The following is a 26,834-nucleotide window of genomic DNA, read 5'->3' as shown; positions in this document are numbered from 1 at the left end:
GAAAACAACTTAAGAAGAATGGATCAAGTGTTCTCAACCATAACAGGTCATAATCAAAAAATCAAGCCAACGCATGGCAGAAACTGCAACTTGCTGAAGAACTGTGAAAACAGACTCTGAGAACGAAACGACAACACATCTTTCAGAAAGAACAGAGCAGTCCGAGCAGGAAAGAGTCTAGAACCCAGAGAACCAACGAGGTGGGCGTCTGGACTGATCCTTGGTACTACAGGAACAAAAATTAGCAGGTAAGGAATAATTTTCTTTTCCCTGTACGTACCAGGATTAGTCCAGACGGTGGGATGTACCAAAGCTTCCCTACACCGGGTGGGCCCCTGAAAGCCCTGCTCGGAGAACCTGGTCGCCAAAGTGTCCAGAGGCTGACGACGCCAGGTGTAGACTATAATGTCTCGTGAAGGTGTGCAGCGATTTCCAAGTCGCCGCTCGACAAATCTCCTGAGAAGAAACAGAGCGGACCTTTGCCCAAGAGGCTGCTTGCGAGCGAAGAGAATGAGCTATGACGCCCTGAGGGGGAATCCGCCCCGCTCCTATGTAGGCTGACATAATGGCGTCCTTTAGCCATCTCGCAATAGTCTTCGAGGCCTGGAACCCTTTTCTCGGACCCAACCAGAGGACAAACAAATGGTCCGAAACTCTGAAGTCATTAGTGACCTCCAAGTAGCAGAGCAATGTACGCTTGACGTCTAGAAGACGGAGAGACCTTGGATCATCTGGTGTGAAGGACGGAAGCTCGACCGTCTGATTCAAGTGGAAGGCAGAGACTACCTTGGGCAAGAAGGAAGGAACAGTTCGGAGGGTGACACCGGAGTCCGTGAAGCGGAGATAGGGCCCTACAGGATAACGCTTGAAGTTCCGAGATGCGACGAGCGGAGCAGATGGCCACAAGAAAGACTGCCTTGAGAGTGAGGTCCTTGATGGTGGAGTTGCGCTGAGGCTCAAAGGGAGGCCCTGCCAGCGTCCGAAGAACCAAGTTAAGGCTCCAGGAGGGGCACGGGTCCCTCACCGGGGGCCGTAAGTGCTTCACCCCCTTGAGGATCCGGGTGATATCTGGCTGTAGCAGGAGAGAAGGATGGTCTGCGTACTGGATGAGCGAACCGAGAGGGGCCACTTGAACTCGCAGAGAATTATAGGCAAGACCTATGTCCAGTCCGTCTTGAAGGAACTGCAGAATCTGAGGGACTGAGGCCTTCGTGGGTCGAGTACCATGTACGGTGCACCACACCTCGAAAACTTCCAGACCCACACATAAGCAACCGAAGTAGAAGTCTTTCGGGCCTTTAGTAGAGTCGAAACTAAAGTCTCAGGGTATCCTCTCTGCGCCTGAGGCAGCGCCGCTCAAAAGCCAGGCCGCGAGACAAAAGTGTTCTGCCTGCTCAAAAAATACCGGTCCCTGATGGAGCAGTCGAGGAAGATGCCCCAACCGAAGCGGACCGTCTACTGCTAGCTGTAGCAGATCCGCAAACCAGGGACGATGTGGCCATTCGGGAGCCACCAGAAGTACGGGCCCCTGGTGACGCTCTATTCTCCAGAGGATCTTGCCCACCAGAGGCCAGGGAGGAAAAATGTAGAGTAGGAGGTGACGTGGCCATGGCGGGATTAGAGCATCTACCCCTTCCGTGCTGCACTCTTTTCTGTGGCTGAAGAATCGGGGCGCCTTGGCGTTGAGAGACGTCGCCATTAGATCCAAGTGAGGCGACCCCCACCGATGAACGAGAAGCTGCATCGCTTCGGAGAGAGACCACTCTCCTGGGTCTAGCTGCTGCCGACTCAGGTAGTCCGCCTGAATTTTGTCTACCCCCGCAATGTGTGAAGCAGCTAGGCGTGCTAGGTGATTCTCCGCCCACGCCATCAGACGCGCCATCTCGAGCGATAAATGCCGACTCCTTGTGCCTCCCTGATTATTGATGTACGCTACGGTGGTCGCATTGTCCGAGAGTATCCTTACCTCCCGATTCAGCACCAGGGGAAGAAAGTGTATGAGCGCCAGGTGCACTGCTCTGGTTTCCAGGCGATTGATTGGCCACGATGCTTGTATCTTCGTCCACGTCCCCTGAGCCGCATTCCGCTCACATACTGCCCCCCATCCGGCGAGGCTGGCATCGGTGGTGACTACCATCCAGTTTGGTACCTCGAGGGAGACGCCTCGAGCTAGATGTCTCAGATCCAACCACCGCCGCAGACTGTCTCTGTCGACCTGTGGAAGAGGAGCACGATCTGATAGTCCTGCGAGACTGGCTTCCAGCGAGAAAGAGCTGCCTGAAGAGGCTGGAGGTGCGCAAAGGCCCAGGGTACGAGGTCGATGGTAGAGGCCATGGAGCCCAGGCGCTGGTAATGCAGTAAAACGTTGAATTTGTTACCGTAGAGACTGGGCCTTGTCCGGACGTAAGAAGACCTTGCCCTGACGCGTATCGAACCATGCTCCCAAGACATCCAAGTGTTGTGAAGGAATGAAGGAACTCTTGGCGAAATTCACGACCCAGCCCAGTGAGCGGAGAAGTCGAACTACTCTGGAGACCGCTGACTGTCCTTGGGCAAAGAACTTCGCTCGGATCAGCCAGTCGTCTAAATGGGGATGGACGAGAATCCCCTCGCACCTCAGGGCTGCCGCCACTACCACCATAACCTTCGTGAACGTTCGAGGGGCGGTCACCAGCCCGAAGGGGAGAACCTGGAAGTGCTGGCCCAGAATCTTGAAACGAAGGAACCGCCGGTGAGCCAGGAGGATGGGAATGTGTAGATAGGCCTCGGTCAAATCCAGTGAGGCAAGGAACTCCCCCTGATGCACTGCCGCAATGACTGAGCGCAACGTCTCCATGCGGAACCGGATGACCCGGAGAGACCTGTTGACTTCCTTGAAATAAAGAATTGGCCGATAGGATCCGTCCTTTTTGGGTACAATGAAGTAGATGGAATAATGGCCCAAGCCCACCTCTCCAAAGGGGATGTGAGATATGACCCCTATACTCTGCAACTGATCCAGAGTCTGTTGCACCACCCGTCTCTTGAGGTCCAACCCGCAGGGAGAAAAGAGAAACCTTTTCCTCGGGGGGCGGACAAACTCCAATGCATAGCCGTTCCTTAGGATATCAAGAACCCACTGGTCCAAGGTGATGTGAACCCACTCCTCATAGAAGTGAGAGATTCGTCCCCCGATCCTGGGAGTGGAGGAGTGGGTGAGCATGGCATCATTGAGTGGATTTGGAGGGGGTCCCCTGACTTGACCCCTCCCGAGCGGGCCTGCAGCCACAAAAGGACCGGGGCATCTGGGGCCCCGTCTGCCGGTATCCCCGGTATCGACGCTGGGCCCTGGCAGACGTAAAGGACCTGAAATTACGCTGGCGGTCCTCGGGCAAGTGGTGGACCTCATTCTCCCCCAAAGACTTGATGATCTGGTCTAGATCCTCACCAAAAAGGAACCTGCCCTTGAAGGGGAGAGAGCCCAGGCTGGACTTGGAGGAAGAATCCGTCGCCCAGTTGCGGAGCCACAGGAGACGCCTTGCCGACACTACAGAGACCATGGATCTTGCCAGGACCCAGAACAGGTCGTACGGGGCATCCGCCCCGAATGCTATGGCAGACTCTAAACGATCAGCCTCGGCAGCTTCCTCGGGTGGCAAGTCTTGTGATGTAAGAAGCTGCTGAACCTAGCGAAGACTTGCCCTCTGCACGAAAGAGCTACACATAGCCGCGCGCATACCCAGAGACAAGACCTCAAAGACTCTCTTGAGGTAAATTTCCAACTTCCTGTCCTGGATGTCCCGCAGAGCCATGCCACCTGTAACCAGGATAGTTGTCCTCTTGGTGACCGCCAACACCAAGTCCACCTTCGGAACCTTGATTAACTCCAGGAAATCCTCCGGGAGTGGATAAAGCTTTTCCATAGCCCTTCCGACCTTCAAGGAGGATTCGGGAGTATCCCATTCCCTAGCTAAGAGCTGTAGAAAGGTGGAATGCGTAGGGAAAGCCCGGGACAAAGGACGCAAGCCGGCCAGGACTGGATCCCCCTTCTTGGAAGATGAAGCGACGACTGGAGCAACAGGCGCCGGTGGCTCTGGAGGAGGATCCAGGTCCAGCTCCTCAAGGATTTGGGGAATCAGATCGTCGAGTTCCTCCCTCCGGAAAATGCGAAGTACTCGCGGGTCATCCCCTTCCAGCTGGGCCTCTAAAAGGGTAGCATCCGGAAGACCTGGGGGATGTTCCCCCTGCTCCGGGAGAGCGCCCGCCCCTCCCAGAGCAAAATTAACTCTGGGGGCCCCATGGGGAGCCCCCGGTACCCCACCTGCTAAGTCAGGGGTCTCCTGCGGCGTGTCCGTGACGCAGGGTGCCCTGGGGGCTTCCAGTCGCTGTAAATATGCATTGTGCATGAGCACAATAAACTCAGGTGAGAAGATCGGCATGCCCAAGGGGGGGGGGGGGCGATAACGGGAGCAGCTGAGGGAACCTAGGCAGGTAGAGTCTTCACTGGCGACAGAATCGGGGGAGAACCGCCCCGAGAATCCTGCGACTCGCGATCCTGCTGATGCAAAATGGCCGCCGTTCCCACCAAATGCAGCAAAGGGGCCGGCCCACGCCACCCGGAAAGAAAACGTGCTCAGCGGCTCCGAGGTGCCCTCCCCACCGGGGAGGCACCTAGAATAAATGCCCTCACGAGAAATCCTCGACCCCAGCTCGCCACAGGCCGAGCAACAGGACGGCCGTGGCATGATGTCCGGCGGCCGGGGGAGGACGTAGGCAAGCCCTGGGGGTGGGGGGGCCCGACGGTCCAGGAAGTGCTGCAGGGGGGGGGGGCAGAAACGAGCCTCCACTACCCGCAAATGCCCCGGACGGCAGCAGGGGAATCGCCCCTCTCTGCTGCAGCAGCCCCGGGGGAAAAAGACGTCTCGGGGCCGAGGGGCAGAAGTCGGCACAACGGGGAGAGGCTGGCACCACCAGCTTCCACCGTCCAGCCAGCACAGCACCTAGCTAGAAAAAGAAAACTAGAGGAGAAAAACTGAACAAAATGCAATGGGAACACTTACCCCCCGATGAAGGGATGAGAGAGAGAGTAAGAGGAGAGAAGGGAAGAAAGCAGCTCAACCTGCAAGCCACAACTCCCAATACTGAAACAATTGAAACTTTTTTTTTTGTCAACCAACTTGATCCAACCTTCACCAAAGGGAAAGAAATGAAAGAACTTAGTCTTCACGCAGGGGAAGCGATGGGTTCCCCTACTCTCATCTGCTGGAGTCAGAAAGATACTGAGCTCCTCAGAGGGTGCAATGGCTTATATGCTAACACCCTTCGAAGCCTTGTCTGACTCCATCTGCTGGACAGGGGACATAACCCACCATCTGGACTGATCCTGGTACGTACAGGGAACAGAAAATTGAGTTATTTCTCTTACGTTCACTGAAAAATACACAGCAGCAGTTCCCAGAGGGGCAGAACATAATGGGGAGAGGGAAGATTTTCTCTTATTCTCATCCATCATAAAGCAGAGGGATCCGAGAAACAGTCAGGAAAAAATGTCAAGTGATAAGAGATGTGCAACCGGCAAAAAAAAAAAACCACACAGATGAAAGCAAGAGGCGTGGTCATTGTTAAAAAATACCATTCTAGAAGCACAGTCCAGATGTATTCCACAAATTAAGAAAGGTGGAAAGAAGGCAAAACGATTACCGGCATGATTAAAAGGGGAGGTGAAAGAAGCTATTTTAGTCAAAAGATCTTCATTCAAAAATTGGAAGAAGGATCCAACAGAAGAAAATAGGATAATGCATAAGCGTTGGCAAGTTAAATGTAAGGCACTGATAAGACAAGCTAAGAGAGAATTTGAAAAGAAGTTGGCCGTAGAGACAAAAACTCACAGTAAAAACTTTTTAAAATATATCTGAAGCAGAAAGCCTGTGAGGGAGTCAGTTGGACCGTTAGATTATCGAGGGGTTAAAGGGGCACTTAGAGAAGATAAGGCCATCGCGGAAAGATTAAATGATTTCTTTGCTTCGGTGTTTACTGAAGAGGATGTTGGGGAGGTACCCGTAATGGAGAAGGTTTTCATGGGTAATGATTCAGAGGGACTGAAATCAAATCGCGGTGAACCTAGAAGATGTGGTAGGCCTGATTGATAAACTGAAGAGTAGTAAACCACCTGGACCGGATGGTATATACCCCAGAGATCTGAAGGAACTAAAAAAATGAAATTTCAGACCTATTAGTAAAAATTTGTAACCTATCATTAAAATCATCCATTGTACCCGAAGACTGGAGGATAGCAAATGTAACCCCAATATTTAAAAAGGGTTCCAGGGGCGATCCGGGAAACTACAGACCGGTTAGCCTGACTTCAGTGCCAGGAAAAATAGTGGAAAGTGTTCTAAACATCAAAATCACAGAACATATAGAAAGACATGGTTTAATGGAACAAAGTCAGCATGGCTTTACCCAGGGCAAGTCTTGCCTCACAAATCTGCTTCACTTTTTTGAAGGAGTTAATAAACATGTGGATAAAGGTGAACCGGTAGATGTAGTATACTTGGATTTTCAGAAGGTGTTTGACAAAGTTCCTCATGAGAGGCTTCTAGGAAAAGTAAAAAGTCATGGGATAGGTGGCGATGTCCTTTCGTGGATTGCAAACTGCCTAAGAGACAGGAAACAGAGAGTAGGATTAAATGGGCAATTTTCTCAGTGGAAGGGAGTGGACAGTGGAGTGCCTCAGGGATCTGTATTGGGACCCTTACTGTTCAATATATTTATAAATGATCTGGAAAGAAATACGACGAGTGAGATAATCAAACTTGTAGATGACACAAAATTGTTCAGAGTAGTTAAATCACAAGCAGATTGTGATAAATTGCAGGAAGACCTTGTGAGACTGGAAAATTGGGCATCCAAATGGCAGATGAAATTTAATGTGGATAAGTGCAAGGTGATGCATATAGGGAAAAATAACCCATGCTATAATTACACAATGTTGGGTTCCATATTAGGTGCTACAACCCAAGAGAAAGATCTAGGTGTCATAGTGGATAACACATTGAAATAGTCGGCTCAGTGTGCTGCGGCAGTCAAAAAAGCAAACAGAATGTTGGGAATTGTTAGAAAGGGAATGGTGAATAAAACGGAAAATGTCATAATGCCTCTGTATCGCTCCATGGTGAGACCGCACCTTGAATACTGTGTACAATTCTGGTCGCCGCATCTCAAAAAAGATATAATTGCGATGGAGAAGGTACAGAGAAGGGCTACCAAAATGATAAGGGGAATGGAACAACTCCCCTATGAGGAAAGACTAAAGAGGTTAGGACTTTTCAGCTTGGAGAAGAGACGACTGAGGGGGGATATGATAGAGGTGTTTAAAATCATGAGAGGTCTAGAACGGGTAGATGTGAATCGGTTATTTACTCTTTCGGATAGTAGAAAGACTAGGGGGCACTCCATGAAGTTAGCATGGGGCACATTTAAAACTAAATCGGAGAAAGTTCTTTTTTACTCAACGCACAATTAAACTCTGGAATTTGTTGCCAGAGAATGTGGTTAGTGCAGTTAGTATAGCTGTGTTTAAAAAAGGATTGGATAAGTTCTTGGAGGAGAAGTCCATTACCTGCTATTAAGTTCACTTAGAGAATAGCCACTGCCATTAGCAATGGTTACATGGAATAGACTTAGTTTTTGGGTACTTGCCAGGTTCTTATGGCCTGGATTGGCCACTGTTGGAAACAGGATGCTGGGCTTGATGGACCCTTGGTCTGACCCAGTATGGCATGTTCTTATCCCTTTAACAAAGCATTGTTAAGTCCTCAATAGGTGTATTGTGTTCGTTTCTGGAGAAAACGTCCAGAGAGAGAGAGACAGCTATTTAACAGAGTTTATTTTTACTCTCATAGAAGGAACCAGAGAAAATATATCCCATAGTGTTTACTGTATAGACTCTGCATCATTCTGGCCACTCACCTGCTGCGGTCTTACAAAAAGAGCCTGGGGGTTGCGGCCAAATTTTAAAGAGCTAGGGAAAGACTAGTGGCTGATATAAAAGGAGAGGAATCTTGGAAGACACCCCATGGCTTCTAGGTTCCCTTTCATGACAGCCCTTCCTGCTCCTATCTTAAGACAGTGCAAATCTCAATTTTGTTCTGAAAACTCTGGTATGGAGGACACTCAGGCAACAATTAGTTTTAGTAAATCAGCCCCTGTATCTGCAAAAATGCAAATAATACAGTCCTTACCTAGTGAGCGCAGGGTCTCATAATTCTCCTTCATCACTTCCCTGTAAAGCTCCTTCTGCCCTTCATCTAAATACTCCCACTCCTCCTGGGAGAAATGGACAGAGATGTCCTCCAACGTCACCAGCACCTGAAACACAAATCAGAAAAACACTTGGAGGTGGCTCAGAATGCTGGATTTATTCCAATAATATTCAACTGTGGAAGAGGCTACACCAAGCACTGCCAGACATATTACCCCTTCCCCATGTGGAGCGGATGTAAAATGGAGAGAATACCCTTCTTTTATTATTTGTAGAGCCCATTGATCGGATGTGATCGTGGGCCATACTGGGAGGAAATTTGTTAATCTGCCTCCTACTGCCAATGTCAAAGCCGGTGGCAAAACTATGCTCAGAAAGGTTGTTGTGTCTTTGCTGGTTGAGACTCTGTGGTTGGACGAGCTTGTCTAGGGGTTCTAGGCCTAAGACACAAACCCTATTGCTGGTAGGGTTGTTGGCAAGTTGGCTGGTAAGGCTGAGGCCTATAGTAAGAATATGGCCTATAGTACTTTTTGTATGCTTGGTGATGTCTGAACGATCCAGGTTGTTTAGGAGATGTTAATGACAATATAGCTGTTTTCTGTTCCTTCAGTTTGGTGACTGTTTCAGTAAAACTGTTGCCAAAAAGGTTATCCGGTCTGCATGGCAGGTTAGCCAGTTTATCATTGACGTCGTCCCTTATTGCGCTTGATCGGAGCCATGCTAAAAGTCTCACCGCTATAGAGTTTGATGATGTTTTGGAAGATGTCTCAAAACCTTCATAGATAGATCTTAACAGATGTCTTAATCCTTCTTCCACACTTCGCGCTGAAACTGAGAATGCTGTGAACTCAGGGATGAAGAGACCCGCCCCCCCCCCCCCCCCCGACATCATCACGCTCAGCGGCGAGCCGGTAAACGGCCACATTCCACCAGGCGTCGTGCGCCAAAGGGGTACTCCCCTTTGTGCACCCCTTCGTGCAATCCTTTGTGCTACGCTTATTTTAATTCCCTTAAGTTTTCCTTTGTTAATTAACCTTTTTCATAGTGTTTAGTAATCCTTTGTTTATTAAATATGTTCAATGTATTTGACTTAGGAAACCTATTTTCCTGCATACTCTGTTTTTAATGTAAACCGATATGATTTGTATCTGATACAAGAATGTCGGTATATAAAAATGCAAAATAAATAAATAAATGTTGTGGAATTCTGGAGGCAGGGTAGAATCGTGGGAAGCCTGCGTCAGGTATGGTTTAATAGCTTGTAAGTTCTCAAAGAGGTACTGGGCTATAAAAAACTGATGGTTCTGGATTTTTGCGTTCAGCATACTTGCAAAATCGTCCAGTAGTTTGGCATCTCGGGATGGCGGTGTGTTTGAATGTATTCTAGACTTTTTTGCACAACCGATTTTACCACTACTGACTGATGGGGTAGTTGAATGGTAGAATAGTAGGGTGAATCTCTCATACGGCATTTAAGATCCATTTTTTGTGAAGTGGATGGAGTAGTTAATGGAGTATTCCATGACGTCTTTGAGCACTTGATGTTGAGGAAGTGCCACTGGTTCACCTAGCATGCCAAATATATCTTTAAAATGCCCATCGTTTCCTGTCGAGGATTGTGGAGCCGTCTTGTTTCAACATTGAGGAATGAATCCGCCTTCTCTATAAATTGAGAATAGATCAAATCCTCAGGTGGGGATGCTGGTTCAGGTGGTGCCTCATCTGGGTCTGAGGGATATCCAGTTGAAGAACCTTCCAAAGACGTTGTCAAAGACAATTCTTCTATAGGTGCTGGTGGTCCCCGTGGTTGTTCCTTTGGTGATGGCCCTCAAATAGAAGGGTCTTCTGGCAGGGATGGAACATCTTTTGGAGGAATTTGTGAAGGTATGTTTTTTGTTGGTATTCTATTGACTTTAAAAATTGTGATACAATGTTGGTTATCTGAGTCATAGCCTGGGAAGCTAGGCCAGACTGACAGCATAGAGGGGATAGGTATATACTCAGCGAAGATCGTTGGCTGTCTGAAAGGCATGGAGGGGATATATCCCTAACAGAATCGACTACAATAAAGGAGAAGGCTCCCGAGGTCTTTTATGGCATGAAGTATGTCTTTTGGGGCAGAGTGCTATTCACGTGACTACAATCCGTCATACCAAATGGTCTAAACAAGGAGATTGAATGGGTTCAATTTATGTAATGTCTCTGTTTTAAACATGCAATAATTATCAGTCAACCACAGTATGCTAATAGTCACGTGAGTAGTGTGAGCCACATACATAAATTAGACTCGGTTTCAGCCCGACAGTACCTAAATACCGAAGAAGAATAACGGTTGCAGTGTCTGGTAAGCAGCTCTGTCAAGGGCTTTTAATAGTTGTCAGGGATGTGCATTATTTCGATGTAAATGTCTGTATCATAAGTGAAACTAAAATAGTTTTACTGCAGAAGAAATATAATGGACCCCCTTGTTGGAATGAGTATTTGTAAATATCCAGAGATTCCTTGCGACAGCAGTAGCTAAAATAAGCCGAAGAGTCCCTGAGGCAGCAGCACGCGAAACGTGACTTCACGTCGAACTCTGGTCTTTCAACCAAAAAAAAGTACCAACCACTGTTTGTGCTTTTTAAGAAAAAGAAAAGGAACGAAAACATTTTTTCATACATCTTAAAAAATAATGTTTTGGTACCAATGATTAAATGTGACCCCGAGCGGTGAATACACAAGTGAAGATTATAAACTTGTAAACCGCGGGGTGTTATGAAGGGCCAAGACGTTTAAAAATTAAGTTTCTAAAATATTAAAAATTTAAAATTCAAGTTGATACACCAAAGGGGATGGGAGCAGTCCCAGGCTGCATTCCCTGCCCTTCTCCAGAGCAGGATTTCTAGCCCTGGATCCTTCTCTGCACGGTCCCTGGGGTGGGGGATGGAAGCAGTTCCAGGCTGCATCCCCTGCCCCCTCCTACCAGTCTCCTACCTGCTGAGCAGAAAACCCTGCAGCCATTCTCCTGCCCCTTCTCCAGTGCAGGATTCCCAGCCCTGGCTCCCTCCCTGCACGGTCCCTGGGGTGGGGGGGATGGGAGCAGTCCCAGGCTGCATCCCCTGCCAGTCTCCTACCTGCTGAGCAGAAAGCCCTGCAGCCATTCTCCTGCCCCTTCTCCAGAGCAGGATTTCCAGCCCTGGCTCCCTCCCTGCAGGGTCCCTGGGGTGGGTGGGGGGGGGGGGGGGAACAGTCCCAGGCTGCATCCCCTGCCAGTCTCCTACCTGCTGAGCAGAAAGCCCTGCAGCCATTCTCCTGCCCCTTCTCCAGAGCAGGATTTCCAGCCCTGGCTCCCTCCCTGCAGGGTCCCTGGGGTGGGGGGGGGGGGGGGGGGAACAGTCCCAGGCTGCATCCCCTGCCCCCTCCTACCTGCTGAGCAGAAAGCCCTGCAGCCATTCTCCTGCCCCTTCTCCAGAGCAGGATTTCCAGCCCTGGCTCCCTCCCTGCAGGGTCCCTGGGGTGGGGGGGATGGGAACAGTCCCAGGCTGCATCCCCTGCCAGTCTCCTACCTGCTGAGCAGAAAACCCTGCAGCCATTTCCCAGCCCTGGCTCCTTCCTTGCACGGTCCCCCTGGGTGGGAGGTTTGGGCTTTTGCTGGACGACAGTGTCCGGTTTCTGACGGTCTCAAGACAGCACCACTCCGCGCAAGGCCCGCCCTTTCCAGGAGGACGTGACATCACCAATGAGCGGGAAGGGGAAAGGGTAGCAGGTGCCCGGCTACGTAGTAAGTACTTCCGCAGGCTACAGGGAGACTGGGAATGGTGGGACTTGTAGTCCTAGTGGGGGGGAGAGCCGCGATTGGCTGACTGCTGTGGCTGCTGCTTCTGCAACTATAGGCACAGCTTCCAGTTTACTTATGTAGCTAGATATTTGGGGCCTTTTCGGGTGGATAATTTTATAAATGTTTATGTTCCCCAGAGCTAATTTTACTATCGGGGGGGGGAGATCATACTCCACATTCATAAAAGCTTCACGGTGTTCCCTCGCACGCCCCCTCCTGGGGCGGCTGGGAGGCCCAGGCAACGCTTCCTCTCGGGCCGTAGCCGCGTTAATCGATCAGTACTTGATACTCTGCTGTCCAATCCGACGCAGGGAATGCCCAGGACCACCAATCACTGCAGAGAAAATATGAACAACATACCAAGGCCACGCAACATTTGTCTTGCCAATAAAGTTACGCGAACCTAACAGCCGGGCTGGGAGGGACAAGTAGAAGCGCATTTATTCTTAACAGCCGGATCTTAATATGGGCATGCAGACGGGGATCCATGCACGCATGCCAGGGAGTCTGCCAGAGCCGAGCATGCAGACGGGGGCCCATGCACGCATGCCAGGGAGTCTGCCAGAGCCGAGCATGCAGACGGGGGCCCATGCACGCATGCCAGGGAGTCTGCCAGAGCCGAGCATGCAGACAGGGGCCCATGCACGCATGCCAGGGAGTCTGCCAGAGCCGGGCAGGCTGAGAGCTGCCGCCCGCTGGAGCCCCCGCAAGCCCCGGGTCAGCCCATCGGAGGGCTGCTCCTCTGCTCCCTCGGTGTCGGTTACCCCCAGCGGCAGCTCCCTGGATCCTAGGCCAGCGCCGTCCTGGCGCCTCTGTAGTGAGGCGCATAGGGGTAGTTTTGTCTACTAATTTGGGAAGGCAAGCTGAGATTGAGGAAGGGGGGACTGTGGATGAACTGCCTTTCCCCTCCACTCAGATTGATCACATCAGCACTAATTACATAGTAAATGTGAATTGTAATTTGTAACTCACCTAGAACAGCTACGTAGCAGCTTGGATTCAAGGGATATTTATTTATTTTATTTAGCAACTTTTCTACACCGACATTAGTGGACATATCATGTCGGTTTACATCAGACTATAGGTGGAAAATAAAAAGAACAGGGAAGGGGAATGGGACTACAGAGAACAATAACAAGAGATATAAGTATGTGCCGCAAATGCGCAGTAGGGAGCAGCTCTACCGCGCATGCGTGGGCAGCACGTTGGTCAGAGCTTGCCTGTAACAAAAATGGCGCGAGCAGTAGCAGGGATCGGCGCAAGGGACGGAGGGAGGGATCTCCCCCGGAGATCTTCCGTCTGCGCCATCCGAAGGGGTTGTGAATGAGCTGAGAGAGGGGGAGTGACTGAGGGGAGGGGGAGAGGGAGGAGAGAGTGGGGGGAGGGAGGGAAGAATGAGGGGTAAGGAAATGGACTGAAAAAAATGTTAATGTAGCCCGATGTTACGGGCTTAATGGCTAGTTAAAAAATAAATGAAGCTTGACCGATGTGCTGCAAATGCGCAGTAGAGAGCAGCTCTACCACGCATGCGTGGGTAGCACGTCGGTCAGAGCTTGCCAGTAACCAAAATGGCGCGAGCAGTAGCAGGGCGCGCGCAAGGAACGGAGGGAGGGATCTCCCCTGGAGATCTTCCGTCTGCGCCATCCGAAGGGGTTGTGAATGAGCTGAGAGAGGGGGAGTGACTGAGGGGAGGGGGGAAGGGAGGAGAAAGTGAGGGGAGAGTGGGGGGAGGGAAGAATGAGGGGTAAGGAAATGGACTGGAAAAAAATGTTAATGTAGCCCGTTGTTACGGGCTTCATGGCTAGTTAAAAATAATTAAAAATAAATGCTGATAATTAAAAATAAATGCTGATAAAGACCAGAATGGTCCAGCTACTCCGCCCTGTAAAGTTTTAGGGCTGTAACTGCTGCTTGTTGACGAGACCCCCCTCCCAGCTTAATTTAATTCCGTCTCGCAGTGCACAAAAGTGCCTGTTTGAGCCCCTGCCCTATCGCCATCATGAGTGAACCTGATCAAACTTTGTTGAAGTGCTGTAAACAGCCAGACAGTTAAACCATCTGTTAACTGTAAGATATATTTATTTTTATTTATTTATTTAAGATTTTTATATACCGGCATTCATGATACAATCACATCATGCTGGTTTACATTTAAACAGGGGTGCACAATAAACAGCAAACGAACCTGGTAGTGTAGAAGGAGGCAGTTACAAATAACAAGGAGGATAGAACTGGGAGAAGAGAAATAAAGGAGAGGATAACATTAGATAGAGTTATTTACAATGGGAAGAGGCTGACCTGGCTGGGTAACGTATGTTGATGGTGTGAGGGATTAATTGGTGTCCGGGAATGCTTGTTTAAACAGCCAGGTCTTAAGTCTTTTCCTGAAGGTTGGGAGGCTGGGTTCCTGTCTGAGATCTGGGGGGGGGGGGGATGGAGTTCCATAAAGGAGGGCCGGCTGTAGAAAAGGCCCGATCCCTTAAGGTAATATGTCTGGTGGTTTTGGCAGGAGGATAGCCAGATGGATTCCTTGAATGCATGACTAGCTTGGTTGAAACTGCCACTCATTGCAGGCTAACCCTATGCAGAAACATTGCACTAAAAGTTAACATAGCTTTTCTTATTCCTACCCTCTAGCCACCAGGAAACCTCCGTATTTATCCCATTCCTCTTCTTGTCTTTGCCACCTCTTCTGGAAGGACATTTCAGGAATTCAGCAACCTTTCTGTGAAAAAAATATTTCCTGAGTCTTATCCGCTGGAGCTTCATATTATGTCCCCTCGTTCTACAGCTTCCTTTCCAGTTACATTTTATTAATACAGTCTTGGTATTTAAAGGTCTGTATCATATCCACCCTGTCTCTCCTCACCTCTAGGTATATTTAGGTCCTCTCATAAGTTTGGTGTAGACCTCACCCCATTTTGATTATATGTTTACTTGCCCACTTCTGGCTTTTTTTTAGATACAGCTGGCAGGACTGAACACAGTACACCAAGTGAAGCCTCGCCAATTGTACCGAAGCATTATCACCTCCTTTTTTGCTGCAGGTTATGCCTCTTTATGCAGTCCAGCATCTTTCTAGCCTTAGTCATCGTTATATCACAGTGCTTCACCATCTTCAGACCGTTAGACACTATCACCTCAAGGTCGTCCAGTCATTAAACATATAGCTCTTTTGGATTATTGCACCCCAAATGTACTTAATCTTAGCATCCATTACAAATGTATCATTCCCTCAAATATAATGCCTTAAGGCTCTCTAAAATATTAGATTGAATTGCTTTAGAAAATTAGCATCTAGACCAGAGCTTTCCAAAGTGTGTGTCGCCTGCAGTGTGCCGGTGTGTTGTGCAAGCCCGGTGCATGTGGGGGGCGGAGCAAGTGGTATACCGAGGGGAGGTCAGGGGGAGCCAGTGCGGCCGCCGGTGGACCTCATCCCACTGGTGGCTGAGCAGTGAAATATCGCTGTGCTATGCCGGAGACTCGCAGCAGGAAGACCGGCAGGGCCGTGGTGGAGCTCATGTCACCACGGCCCGAAGAAAAAGGTCGCGTCCAAGCCTGTAGGTGCTGCTCCTCCTTCCTGCCCGCACAGCCCTGGAAGAAAACGTTGCCGGAACCGCGCAGGCATGAAGGAGGAGGAGCATCAGCCACCTGCAAAAGAGAAGCAGCGTTTAGTCATCCGCGAATCTCAAGTTGCAGTGGGCCAAGAAGATCAGGGCCGCGAAGATCAGGGCCGCTGCAGAGCCCATCCTGCGGTGACCCGTGAAGAGGAGGCCCAGAGGCAAGAGAGAGGCTGAGAACCTGAAAGTGTGTGTGTGTATGAGATGAGTTGAGAGATTGTGTGTGTGTGTGTGTGTGTGAGTGAGAGAGAGAGAGAGAGTGGAGAGACTGTGTGTGGGAGTGAGGACCTGAATGTTTGCAGAGACAGAATATGAGAGCCTCTGTGTGTGTGAGTTAGACAGCATGTGCCAGTGAGAGACTGTGTGTATGAATGATTGTATGAGAGAAAGCATGTGACAGTGAGAGCCTGAGCTTGAGCAAGACAGCATTTGGGAGTGAGAGAGAGCCTGGGTGTGTGAGAGTCAGCATGTGCAAGAGAGAGACTGTGTGTATGAATGATTGTATGAGAGAGAGCATGTGAGAGTGAGAGAGAAAACATGTGAGAATGAGAACCTGACTGTGTTTGAGGGAAGAAGATAGATGGAGAGAAAAGAAATAGAAAAAAAAACAATATAAAAGGAATTGGCAAAAATATAAGAAAGGGAAGGTGGAACAAAAAAGCTTGTGACCAACCGATTAGAAAACTAAGATCAGACAGCAAAGGTAAAAAAAATAAATTACTTTTTACTGATTGGCATATGTAATCTTTGGTAATGTGCAAGAGTAGCACTTTCTCTGTGCGGATCTCACAATATACGAGGAAGTGGAAGCGCACGGGGCCTGCACAGAGGGAGCAGCAGAATGGGCTTCAGTGCCAGTAGCAGCAATCAGCACCTCCCCAATAGCCATGCAGCATCAGTGACAGTGGCAGCAGAGGAATGAGAGAGGATCCGAGATTGCTGGCAAAAGAAAGAGAGGGGGTCTGCCTTTAGTCTGTGCATGTATATGAATGGGAGTCTGCCTGGGTGTGTATGTGTGTGAATGCATGGGTGCCTGCCTGGGGGCCTGTGTGTATGAGAATGAATGGGTGTCTTCCTAGGGTTTGTATGTGTGAGAATAGGTGCCTGCCTGTGTATGTGTATGTGTGAGAATAAATTGGTGCCTGCCTGGGGGTCTTTGTGTGTGAGAATAAATGTGTGCATGCCTGGGGAATGGTGAGGGAGTGGTGTGAAAATGAATGGGAGCCTGCCTGGGGGTCAGTGTGTGTGTGTGAGAATGACTGGGAGCTTGCCTGGGTGTGTGTGTTTGTGTGTATGTGAGGGAGCCAGTGAGAGCATGAGTGTGTATGAGAAAATCCAGGGGAGTAAGAGTTTGTGTGGGGGGTGTGTGTGGAGGGGAAGAGAGTGTCTTAGAGCCTGAGAGTGTGTCAGTGTTTGTGAGAGCGAGAGGTTATGGTTGGGTGTAAGAGCATGAATGTGTAAGTATGTGACAGTGTATGTGAGAGAGAGAATGGACATGTGAGTATGTGTGAGAGAGAGAGGATAACCTCCTAATCCTCGACAATATCAGGGTGACTGGAAATCAAGAGCTCCCATGTATGGACAAGCAGGGGCTTTTAAAAATCCTTATTAGTTTTAATTATTGGGTGTTATTTGATATATGTACTGTTTTGAAATATTTTATTGGTGTTTGGGGAAATTGTAAAAAATGTATATCATTTTAATTAATAGAAATTCTATTTATCAGTAGTTTTAAAATATTCTTTTATTAGTATGGTTTTACTATTGTAACTGATGCTTTATGTTTCTTGATTTTATTTGTTTTATGAGGAATGGTGGTTCTGTTTTTCCATTGTTAATACACAGAGTCTGGCTTCTTGGGGTTTCCATTTCAGTTTTTGTCTAATTTGTGCTCCTTTATTTTGTATTTCCCGTCGATAGCAGGGCTGAATTAGCCATGCTGTCTGGGAAGCGTAGCGACCCAAAGTAGACGTAGACTCCTCAGCTAGTAACAGAGCTTTGACTCTGTGCGGCTGCGCAGTGATGTTCCAGCGCAATTCCCTCTCTTCAGTTTCTTTTTTTCCGCGAGCCGATCGCATGGGGGCTTTTTCTCCTCACACAATTTTTTCCTCAGTGAAGATTTTTTCATCGATTTATTTTTCACGATTTATTTTTCACCGGATTGAATCTCAGATGGCTCTGAAGCCGTCAGGATTCAAATATTGCCAATGTGGCAAAATTCTGTCCTTAACAGATGGACATAATTATTGCTACCTATGCTTAGGCCCGGACCACGACCAGGCATCGTGTAGAGACTGCGGCCGCATGTCTCCCCGGGCCCAGCAGCATAGGGCAGCGAATATAGAGCGCCTACGGACGGTCTTATGCTCCACCAACCTCCATTCATTCTTCGCCAGGACTGGCGGAGTCAGGTAAGGCCCACAGTAAATGGGCTTCTTCTGTACGCCCCTCTGAAGCGAGGCGTAGTATCCCATCGGGATTCCAGAAGCAGAGGCTACCCTTAACTCAAGTTGGGGCTCCGATAACAGAAGGTATGCCGCAGGGCAAAGGAGATGCGTCGAAGGTTGTCAGGCCTTCAAAGCCTAAAGAACCCCTCCATTCAGCGTCGAAGCAACGGGCACACGGTGCATCCACAGCGCACGACGCAGGTTCGAAGCACGGCGCATCTAAAGAGCATGACGCAGGCTCACACCCTTTAAATACAATGTGGACAAAGCGCACCGTACTCCCAAGAAGCACGGTGGGGAAACAGTGCACAGCAGACCTCTGAAGCAGAGTGCACCTACGACGCAGACCACATCACATCACAAATCTCTATTTTTAGAGCATACTCCTAAGAAAAGGACACTGAAAAGGAAACACCAGGAAGATTCCCCTACTGCTTCCACATACAGTCGAGACATTGACGTGGAGATTCTTTCTGCATTAGAGTCCTCATCACAACAGTCTATTGGGAGTGACCACTCTCTCTCAGGAATGTCATCAGTCTCTAGATCCAAGGGATTGTCTTCTGCATTACAAACTCCTTTGCCCAAGAGATATCACTTGTCTCCGGTCATCTGGCCCACATCCCAACTTGTGGAATCTTCACCTGATCATATTCTATTACCGACCATTCCTACAAAACATAAGAAGTAAGATACACATTCCTCCACAGGGAAAACTAGCAGAATCTGCCATGTCAAAGATATTAGAGGCGTCGTCCACTTTCTTTCAGGACCTGGAACAAGGTAAACAATTACCTCCTGAATTCCCCCCCGCCCTCTCAAACACCTACACCACCTTCACCGGCTTCTATCCCACAGGACCCTATCTCCGAACCAGAATTTCAACCAACCAGACCAGTTTCACAAATTTCGATTGCTTCTTCTAACTCTTCGACAGGACTACCATCGGATCCACCAGAGGGACCACCGCAACCTTGTTCTCCTCCAGAAGACTTAACCTACGCTAAGTTTATTGAGAAAGTAGGTATCCTCCTTCAAGTCCTGACAGGGAAAATACCAGACCCTAGGGCTGACATGATGGGCTTTCTAAAAATATTCGAAGCCCCCGCTGAACCAACTGCCCCCCCACCACATGATGTCTTACAGAATCTTCTTTTAAAAAATTGGAAGACTCCTTTTTCCACTACTGCAACCTCCAGAAAGATTGCTGTTAAATACAAAATTCGAAATTCCTCCATTTATGAAACTCTTCAACTTCCCCATCAATCGGTCGTGGTGGAGTCCGTTCTTTCATGGGCAAAACGTTCTGATGCCCCACCAGTTAAAGAAAGTAAATGTTTGGATGACTTTGCAAAGAAGGTGTACCACACTCCTCAATGTTGACCTCCAGAATACAACACCACCAATTTTACACCACGCAGTACCTTTTTGAAACTCTGCAAAAACTGCGCCCACTTTGCATCTCGGAAGATAACACCCTTCCACAACCTTTTCTAGACCTAGAAGAAGGTCTTCGACATCTCCTCCGATCCGTTTTTGAGTCCTTTGAATCAACAACACGGGCTTCTGCTACGGCCATCGCTGCCAGACGTCTTGCATGGCTCAAAGCCAGTGCTATTCGGACAGACGACTATGAAAAGCTAGCAGATATTCCATGCGTGGGAAACAATCTTTATGGTGACCAATTTACAGATATGGTATCTCATCTCAAGGAGCAAACTGCAGCGGTACAATCACTTACCTACCCATCAGAATCACAAAAACATCAACAGAGATATCAACCATTTTACCGTCACCAGTATTACCCACGTGCATATTCTCGACCCTTTACTCAGTATAGGCCACAGCCATATGCTCCTTCCAGGTCCACACCCCAGGCTGCGACAAGGGGAAGGCCAAGACAACAAAAACAGGCACCGGCTGCACAACAGAAGCAGTCATCGTCATCTTTTTTAGTGCAATTCAGCCACCACCACCCCCAGATTTCATAGAAAGACGCCTTCAATTCTTCCTAGCCAATTGGGAATCCATTACCTCAGACCAATGGGTGATCAACATCATCAGAGAGGGTTACCATCTAAATTTAAAATCCGTCCCACCTCTTCCTCACATGTCTTCAACACGGACTGTACCTACCCATACAGCATCCCTCAAGGCAGAGTTAACCAACCTGATCCTGCAGAATTCCATACAAACAATCCCTCTTCAACTTCAGAATCAGGGATTCTATTCCCAATATTTTCTCATTCCAAAGAAATCAGGGGGCCTCCGTCCTCTTCTGGGTCTTCGTCTCCTGAACCAACACATTCGGAAGGAGAAATTCAAGATGACCTCTCTCAAGAACATCCTACCTCTGATACAACCCAACAATTGGCTATGCTCCACTGACCTGAAGGATGCCTACTTCCATATTCCAATTCACCCTTCCTCTTGGCAATACCTCTGTTTTCAAGTTCAGAATTTGCACTACCAATACAAAGTTCTCCCTTTTGGTCTTTCCTCAGCCCCCAGGGTATTCACAAAATGCCTAGCAGTGGTGGTGGCTCATCTCAGACAACTGTCGATCTAAATATTTCTTTATCTGGACGATTGGTTAATAGTAGCATCCGATCCGTCCACCCTGAAAGCGCATTTATTACGCACAATCAATTGCCTTCAAACACTAGGATTCCTAGTCAACTTTGAAAAGTCCCACCTACAACCTACGCAAATACTTCAGTTCATAGGTGCTTTCATCAACACGATGGAAGAAAGGGCCTACTTTCCATCGGACAGGATGCACACTCTTATAATGTTAGCACGCAGCCTGCTTAACAAAGCTCAAGCATCCTCACACCAGATTCTTCAACTTCTAGGATACATGGCAGCAGCCATACATGTGGTTCCCCACACCAGGCTTCACATGCGTCGTTTACAGTGGGGCCTAAAGACTCAGTGGTCTCAGTTTCGACAACCACTCAGTTGCAAGATTTGCATTACAGATTCCATGAAGGTGGACATTCGCTGGTGGGTCTCTCCTACCAATCTGTCCACGGGGGCCTCATTTCATCTACCTCATCATCAGCTCACACTTACCACAGATGCGTCCAGGAAGGGTTGAGGGGCCCATTTGGGTGACCTAAAAACCCAAGGCCTCTGGACTCCTCAAGAATCCACGTACCAAATCAATCTCCTAGAACTGCGTGCCATTTGGAGGGCACTTCAAACATTCTCAACTCAACTCCAACACTCGAACCTCATGGTATACACAGACAACCAAGTAGCAATGTTTTATATATACAAAGAAGGAGGGTCCGGTTCTTGCATACTGTGTCGGGAAGCACTTCGAATACTTCAGTGAACTCTAAAGTTCAAAATCTCAATCCAAGCCACTTATCTTCCAGGCCTGGACAATATAACAGCAGATCGTCTAAGCTGAATATTTCATCCACACAAATGGACCTTGAATCCAGAGTTGGCAACCAACATTTTTCAAAAGTGGGGTTTCCCCTCAATAGATCTCTTCGAAACAGAAGACAACAGACAAGTTCAAACCTTCTGCTCCATTTATCCAAGCAGCAGACGGTTTGCTCCAGATGCCTTCCTCATTCCATGGACACCAGGCTTGATGTATGCTTATCCTCCCATTCCACTGATCTCTCGGATAATTCAAAAGTGCATACAGGATGTAGCGGATATGATACTCATCGCACCAGCCATGGTATGCATATCTAAGGCGTCTTTCCATATGTCCACCGATACTCCTTCAAAACATTCCCCATCTTCTAACGCAAGAAGGGGGCTCTCTCCTCCACCTGATGAATCAATCGCTTCATCTCACAGCATGGAGATTGAACGGCAAGTATTGAATCACTTTCACTTACCCACAAAGGTGGAGGATATCCTCATCGCATCTAGGAAACCTTCCACCAGACGCAACTATACAAGGACATGGCAGCGCTACCTAAATTGGTGCATCCTCTGCTAGCTCCCACTCTCCTGGATCCAGCCAATTTCGGCTCAAGAAATCGGCCTGAACATTGTCTACCCCGTCTATGTGGGAGGCTGCGAGACAACTGAGATGACGCTCCGCCCAGGCGAACATGAGACGAGCTTCGGACGCTACAGCCTGACTCTTGGTTCCCCCTTGTCAGTTGATGTACGCCACCATGGTCGCGTTGTCGGACAACACTCTGACTGCCCTGCCGCGAATGAGTGGTAGGAACTCCAGAAGAGCCAGCCGAACCGCTCTGGTTTCCAGACAATTTATGGACCAACAACAGTCTCCACTTGAAGGGCAAGGAACCTAGCCATGCTTTAGAAGTCACGTCCGCCGACCAATGTCGTAACTACAACAGCCTCCGCGCGGCCACCGCCAAAACCATCGTCCTGGCCGAAGTGCGAAGAAGATCATAGAAGGCATCCGCACTATAAGCGATCACCACCTCCAAGCGACTCGCTTGGCAGGCTTCTTCCGGTGACAGAGACTCATTGGTCAAGAGCTGCTGTGCCCAGCGGAGACCTGCCCGAAGAGAAAAATTACTACAAATCGCCGCACGAATTCCCAAAGCGGAGATTTCGAAGATCTTTTTCAGCTGCACCTCCAGCTTCCTGTCTTGCAAATCCTTAAGAGCAGTACCTCCAGTGACCGGAATGGTGGTTTTCTTTGTGACTGCCGCTACTGCCGAGTCTATCTTCGGCATGCACAGCATGTCCAGGGCATCCTCCGGTAAGGGATAGAGTTTATCCATCGCCTTTGCCACCTTCAGCCCCAAATCCGGAGTGTCCCATTCTTAAACAGCAAATCCGAGGCAGAAAAATGCAAAGGGAAGGCTGAAGGAGGCCCCCGGAGACCCAAAACGATCAGATCCGTTACTCCGAGCCAGGACTCCTCCTGCGGCACCTGGATCCCTAATTCCCCCAGAATTTCCGGGATAAGAGGCCCAGCTCCTCCTTCCGAAACAAACGGATCACCTTCGGGTCATCCCCCTCGGTAGCATGGGTCCCTCGGGAACCCGAGGCCCCTTGGTCTCCGTCCCCATCAACCCCCCTCGGGGGCTGGGACGGAAGCTCTGTATCCTCGGACGGGTCCTCCGGCTCATCCGTGTCCATGGTCGATTCCAGCTCCCCCCTGGAAACCGAGGACCGGAGTGGTCGAGCCCTACTCTGGCCCTCCGACCCCGGACCTGGCTTGGACCTTTTCTCCACCCGAGGCCCCGAATCCGGAGTGGAGGTCTCCCATGCCCTCTTCTTGGCCCCCATGGCAGAAGCGCGACTGTCCCCCTTGGGACCCCTCCGCTGCGGGGATAACCTCGGCGGAGGGTCGTCCTCCTCCTCACACGCCGGCAACGCGCCTGCCGCGGCTTCCCTCGGACCTAAAATGGTGCCCGGAGCCGGCGTCCCTGAAGCCGGCCCCGCACTAATCGTCGGCCTGCCGACCTCGGGACCGGCGCGTACCTGCCTGCTGCCCCAGGACCCTGCCGGCGTCGCGGACCCCCCCTCCCCGCCAGAAACGCATGACGAACACAGGCTGTCCCTTGACAGCTGCGTGGCCGCGGACCCGCAGGCCTGACATGCAGCTCTCCGCGGCATCGCAGCCCCGAAGAGAAGAAAGGGAAGGCACAGTACAAAAAAGAAAAGATCTCCCTGGCGACGGAGGTCCTCTACCTTCCCCCTCACAGGAACAGGACAGGAGAGATGAGGCACAGACAAAAGAAAAACAGGCAGTACTTTTTTTTTTTAAACACACAGACACAGTTACCGGTAGATCAGGTCCGGGTCCAGCTGAGGGGAGGGAACCGAGCACCCCGATGTCACCCCCAGCCCTGATAGACGCTGACAGTGGAGCTCCCCCACGTAACAGCGGCCTCAACCAGAGGGGATGGTCCCCTCAGAACCTCACTACCCTCTGGGAGGCAGGCTCGGTGACCAGCAGGCAAGCCTCTGCGCTCCGAACCCCAATCCGTCGGCTTCCTACTCTCAAACTGCTTTCTCTTCCTTTTTTTTTTTTTTACACACTTAACTACCACCTAAATCTAGGCCTCAGCACAGACTGTAGGTTTGGCACCCTCTCCACCTGCTAGGAGACAGAAGAATACTGCCAGACTGTAGGTGGCACCAGCCTAGATATAGGCGGAGTTTTTGTTTGATAAACTTCTGTCTCCATCTGCTAGAGGGGGGGCCAAACCCAGGAGTCTGGACTGATCCGGGTACGTACAGGGAACTCCAGCTTACGATCCTGGAGATCTTTGAGGGCCATTGCACTCATCACCGGGATAGTGGTCCTTCTTGGTGACCGCTGATACTGCCGCATCCATTTTGGGAACACGAAGGAGGTCCAAAGCCTGTTTTGGCAAAGGGTACAATTTGTCCATCGCTTTGCTGACTTTTAAACCTAAATCTGGTGTGTCCCATTCATGAAACAACAAATCCGTGACAGAAAGATGGAAGGGAAAAGACTTGGTCTGGCCACGAAGACCCACCATGACCAGATTGATCGATTCCATGCAAGAAACCTCCTAAGGGCTATCGATGCCCAATTCCTCCAGAACCGCGGGAATAAGTGGGCTCAGCTCATCCTTTCTGAAGAGGCGGACCACTTTAGGGTCATCCCCATCGACCACATGGGACCCCTGATTTGCAGGAAGGTCCTTATCACCTTCCATGTCTGAGCCTTGAGGAGGCTTGCCCCTCGCCCCCTTGATCATCGTGCGCCGAATCTTCGGAGGAGGAATCCTCTGGCGTGCAGGATACCGTGGTCTGGAGGGAGGGCTTAAGTTTCGGAGCCATCTTCTCCTCAGAGGATCTCTTGGGAGCCGGACTGCACAATTGCCCAAAAGAGGGGCTGAGCACCCATGAGAGCTCCCCTCAGATTTCTTCCTGGCTGACTTCCTGGCCTTGAAGGCCTTCTGCAGCAGCAAAATAAATTCGGAAGAAGAAGAGGAGTCCGAAGCCCCTTCGGGGCTATCCTCACTCACAACAGCCATATCTTTAAGGAGATCACCCCCCTCGGAGGCACGAGGAACAAAGACCATCCCGGGATACACAGGCGGCATCGCACGCTAACACCGGGGGCCGGTCAGAGAGAAAGCAACAGCGGCAGTCAGTCAGCTGCTGAAGCGAAGGAAAAAACAGCCCCGGGAGGAAACGTACAGAAAGGATTCCCCCTGTTTCAGAGTTTCCTTGGTTTTTTTTTCCAAACCTGTGCAGGTGCTGTCCTTCCTGGGGTGAGTGAGCCGGGCTCCTTGGTATCACCCCCGTAGGAACTGGTCAACGGGTCTTCAACCCTTCCGTTCGGGAGCCTCTAATACCAGGGGGGATGGTCCCCTCAGGACCTGCCGACCCCCTTTAAGGCTAAAACAGTTCTTCTCCTGCGCTTTCAAATAACTTTTTTTTTTTTTTTAAGAGATACTAAGCTTAACCTCACTAGAAGAAAACCTATTTCTAACTTTTTTTTTTTTTTTTACCAAGACCAGACTGTAGGGTCTGCACCTCCACCATCTGCTGGAGACAGAAAAATACTGACGGACTGTAGGTGGCACCTTAGAATATAGGACAGTCAGTCAAAACTTCTCTGTCTCCATCTGCTGGTGGGGAGGCAAAACCCAGGAGTCTGGACTGATCCGGGTACATACAGGGAAGTATTATTACTGAGAGGATATCAGAATTTTGATATATTTTTTGATTGGTGAGTTGAAAGGGAAATTTCCTAACTCAGTATAAACTCCAGAAAAGGACAGACTTTTCTGAGGTTGACAGTGATATGCATGACAGTTTGTCTGTATTGAAAAACCGTCCTGCATATGCATAACAGTCCCAGATTTTTCACTTATGCAATAAGAAAAGATTAAACATTTTGTGAAAACATGTAATAATGATATTATATTTTATATTTTATAAGCAGTTGTTGAAATTAAAAGAATGCTATCTTTCTCCTGCATCATTTTCAACCGTAAAATATCTAGGATTTTTTTTTTTTTTTTTAGCATAGCTGTTAAATGTAGTGTGCAATGTGTCAAGCACGTGAGCATCATCTGTCAGGTGGGTCATGACAGAAGAAAGGTTGGGAACCACTGCTCTACAGGGCAGAAGACAGCGAATCCAGGTAAGTGATCAGTTTTCTTCCTGGGGGAACTGTCTTCTGGAGACCCTCAGGGATCAGCGTTGTCTTTTCTTCTTTTTAAGTTGCATCATTCCCCAATGGGGATTATGCTTAAGAGGTTTGGGCCTGACTTTTATATATGCTACCGATATACAGTTAGATATCCCAAGCGATGGCATTTTTTTCCTGAATAATGTTTTTGAAGTGCATGCTGGATATAACAAGCTGGTTAGGATATAATGGCTTCGAGTTGATTATTTCCAGGAGTTGACTACTCTGGGTGGGCAAGTGTCCCCCCCCAAAAATAATGTAGGGCTAATTAGTTTTGAAGATATCTCTGCTCATTTTATCTGAGGTAAGACATTTGGGAGTATCTTTATATTCACAACTGACAATGCAACCACAGACGTTTGGTGACTGTAGCATCCCAAATGCTGAAAACCATTCAAATGTGACCCCTGTTGAAATGTTTAGAATTGTGCTCCAAGCGCTGGTCCTAGGCCATCTCGCCCATTGCAGTAGTATTTGTGTGGGGGTTACCAGATAAATTGTTGTATCTGCTACAACATAGTCAACAAGCAGCTGCTTATTTGATTTTAGCTTTAGCAAGGAAAGAGCATATTAT

At 49.2% G+C, this 26,834-nt stretch overlaps 1 protein-coding gene across 2 annotated transcripts in view; it reads right to left on the bottom strand.

Annotated features, from left to right (window-relative positions):
• LOC115085855 (zinc finger MYM-type protein 1-like) overlaps positions 1-13,332 on the bottom strand; it is a 69,004-nt gene extending 55,672 nt beyond the window's left edge. The window contains exons 1-3 of one of the 2 annotated variants that reach the window (XM_029592362.1): positions 13,035-13,330; positions 11,791-12,396; positions 8,223-8,349 (exon numbers count right to left, since the gene is read on the bottom strand). In XM_029592362.1, the coding sequence (XP_029448222.1) occupies positions 8,223-8,349; positions 11,791-11,958 (295 nt within the window). In that variant the 5' untranslated portion in view covers positions 11,959-12,396; positions 13,035-13,330. Of the gene's footprint in view, positions 1-8,222; positions 8,350-11,790; positions 12,397-13,034 lie in introns of both variants that reach the window. The other variant, XM_029592363.1, reaches the window with a different exon arrangement.
• Between the last annotated feature and the right edge of the window lie 13,502 nt (positions 13,333-26,834).

Source organism: Rhinatrema bivittatum, chromosome 2, assembly GCF_901001135.1.
Source record: "Rhinatrema bivittatum chromosome 2, aRhiBiv1.1, whole genome shotgun sequence".
In the NCBI taxonomy this organism is placed as follows: domain Eukaryota; kingdom Metazoa; phylum Chordata; class Amphibia; order Gymnophiona; family Rhinatrematidae; genus Rhinatrema; species Rhinatrema bivittatum.
The sequence above is the reverse complement of the archived record's forward strand: the minus strand, read 5'-3'. Positions and strand labels throughout refer to the sequence as shown.